The 3,062-nt window shown below is 41.1% G+C and overlaps 1 protein-coding gene across 1 annotated transcript; it reads left to right on the forward strand.

Annotated features, from left to right (window-relative positions):
* The first annotated feature begins 204 nt into the window (after positions 1 to 204).
* Positions 205 to 1,489, forward strand: LOC140851089 (uncharacterized). Its single transcript, XM_073242549.1, has one exon. It carries the CDS (start codon positions 296 to 298, stop codon positions 1,298 to 1,300), a length of 1,005 nt encoding a protein of 334 aa, XP_073098650.1. The 5' UTR covers positions 205 to 295; the 3' UTR covers positions 1,301 to 1,489.
* Positions 1,490 to 3,062: the final 1,573 nt, after the last annotated feature.

Below are 3,062 nucleotides of genomic sequence, written 5' to 3' on the forward strand. Positions count from 1 at the left end.
ATCACAAATAGACATGATACATGTCCTGCATGCAGTGTTATTCAGCTGCACTTTTTCCCACGTGTCACGCACCATCAACCCACCCCATAATCCCTCTCCCTCGTAATTTAAGAGAAAGTCCAGGGGCAAACCCTTCCAGAGTCTACCACCATTCTGTCTTCATTCCCACAAGGCTCCTCCTCCCTCTCCTTATATCTCTCTCCCTCCCCCCCCGTTTCTTCCCCAATTCCCTACCTAGAGAAACCCTAATTCTTCTTCCAATTCTTCTTCTTCTTCTTCCAATCGGCAGCGCAGCATGGATCGAGAGCCGGAGGAGCTCCAATTCCTGGGTCCCGTGGGGATCTACCACGAGGCGTCGAAGATCGTGCTCTCATGGCGGCGTCTCTTCTCCCAGATCACCCTCGCCCTCGTTCTCCCCCTCTCCACCCTCTTCTTCGTCCACATCTACGTCTCCCACCTCCTCTTCTCCAAGATCGACCGCAACGAGGTCGCCCTCGACGATGCTCCCACGGGCTCCCCTTCAGAATCCGCCATCCTCTCCCGCCTGACATCCGAATGGTACGGCTTCCTCCTTTTCAAGGCCGCCTACCTCCTCGCCCTCCTCGTCCTCTCCCTCCTCTCCACCTCTGCCGTCGTCTACTCCGTCGCCTCCATCTACACCGCCAAGGACCTCTCCTTCCCCAAGGTCCTTTCCGTCGTCCCCAAGGTCTGGCGCCGACTCATGGTCACCTTCATCTGGGCCTTCCTCCTTCTCCTCGCCTACAACACGGTCGCCATCTTCGTCATCGTCCTCGCCGTCCTCCTCCTCGGCCCCGCGATCCCCGGCGCCGTCGCCGTCGCCCTCATCTTCCTCCTCTATGCCGCCGGCCTCGTCTGGATCAGCGTCATCTGGCACGTCGCCAGTGTCGTCTCCGTCCTCGAGGACACCTGCGGCATCGAGGCGATGCGAAAGAGCCGGGCCCTCATCAAGGGCAAGACCTGGACGGCGGTCGCCATCTTCGTCTTGCTCAACCTCTGTTTCGTGGGCGTGGAAGTGGGTTTCAAACTCCTGGTCGTCGATGGATCTTATATGAATCTCGGGGTGGTTTTGAGGGTCGGGAACGCGGTCCTGATGCTATCCATCCTTTGCATGGTAATTCTCTTCGCCTTGGTGGCGCAGACCGTGGTTTATTTCGTGTGCAAATCCTACCATCATGAGAGCATCGATAAGTCGAGCCTGGCCGACCATCTCGAGGTGTATCTCGGGGAGTATGTGCCCCTCAAAGCAAAGGATGTGCAATTGGAGCAGTTCCACGTTTGATTTGATGATGTATCATACATACAATGTGAGTTCCGGTGAATGAATGGTGGATGATGATACGATGTTGTAAAAATCTCATTGTAGGGGTTACTTGGCGGAACAAAAGGAAATTTATAGCCACGTAATTCATCCCAGCTTCTTAGTGAAGATTTTTTGTGTGCATGAAATAATATATCTATTTGTATTTTATCCTATAGTGCAGCTCGATATGGCTCGGATTCGTCCTTGTTCAGCAGTATGGTCCATCGATATTCTGTAGAATCAACGGCTAATCAAACCTTTGAATGATCAGTGTGAGAGCTGTGCAATCGGTTTAAGCTGGGCAACATATAATAAAAGACTATCATAACCAATCAAATTAGTGAATGTTGCTCCTGATCTCTCCTTAGCTTTGTATTCCACATCTCCTTTAAAAGCTCTCCACATCCACTTTCTTTTCTCCCTCTCTTCTCTCTTTTGAAGTCCAACATCAAGGTTGTTGGGCATCCCACTTCTTCACATCCAAAAAAAGTTTGGACGTTTTTTTGCTTGTTAGTTTTCAGTCCTTGATTGTTTTATAATCGAGGGAAGAAAAATAAGAGAAGAAGAGAAAAAAAAGATTAAAAAAAAAATCAAAGAGTTGATCGTGATCTAGGTTTCATCCAGATTCGTAGATGATTATTTTTAGAAAAGAAAGATCAACACAAAAGGGAATTGTTCCAGACTGATCTTGAGTGGATATATGTAGAGGTCTGGCACTTGCACAATTAAGGAAGAATCTACTCTCTTTCAGATCCAGATTTGAAGAAAGGATTCGTGAAACGGATATGTGATTCGATCATATATTCAATTTCAGCATAAAATTCAGTATGTGTTCAATTTTAGCATATGAAGTAGATCTTATTAATCTATATTTTATGCATGCATGATATAGATTAAAAAATATTTTAATCTTTTATTTTGCTGCATTGTTTAGAAAATTTTTTTTTGAAACATACATGGATATTTTTTGACAAAATTTCAATAGTGGTATTAAAGCCATGGATTTCATATGCATGAAATTGACATACATGTTTTGAAAAAAATTTTAAAACCTAATTTTTTTCTTGATATATGAGATGTATAGATGATTGTTTTGAATCTGAAATTTATTTTATATTTAATTTTTAGATCATATAATTGATATGTGAAAGCATGCATAGATCTAAATTTTGTTCTAGAACAGTTTTTAGTTCATGTTTATGTGATATGTAGATACATGCATAAATCTAAAAATTAATTTGACTTGATTTATGATTCATATATGAGATATATGATTACATATTTAGGTTTGAAAACTATTATCAATATGATTCATGATTTGTATATGAGATATATGATATCATGTTATAATCTGAATTTTTGTTTAGATCTAAATTTTACATACATATATGAGATATATGCTTGTATGTTAAATCTGAAAATTAGTTTCATAATTTAAAACTTACCTTTCATACAAAGAATTTAGATTTGAAATTTAGTTTTGAAATCTGAAATTTATGTTTATGCATAAGGGTTTTGGTTATGAAAAAATTAAAAATTAGATCATGTAATTAGATTGCATCTAAAATTTTTGATTTGAACATAATGGATTTAATTTGATTAATAATTAATTAAACTGAGTCAAGTACTGATTAGGGTTAGGTCAATTAAGTTATATGATCATGCAATTATTGTTGAACAAATTGATTGAATCTCATATGTAGAATCGATTAACCTAAGGATCTTATTCGGCTCGATGGCT

Source organism: Elaeis guineensis, chromosome 8 (genome assembly GCF_000442705.2).
Source record: "Elaeis guineensis isolate ETL-2024a chromosome 8, EG11, whole genome shotgun sequence".
Classification (NCBI taxonomy): domain Eukaryota; kingdom Viridiplantae; phylum Streptophyta; class Magnoliopsida; order Arecales; family Arecaceae; genus Elaeis; species Elaeis guineensis.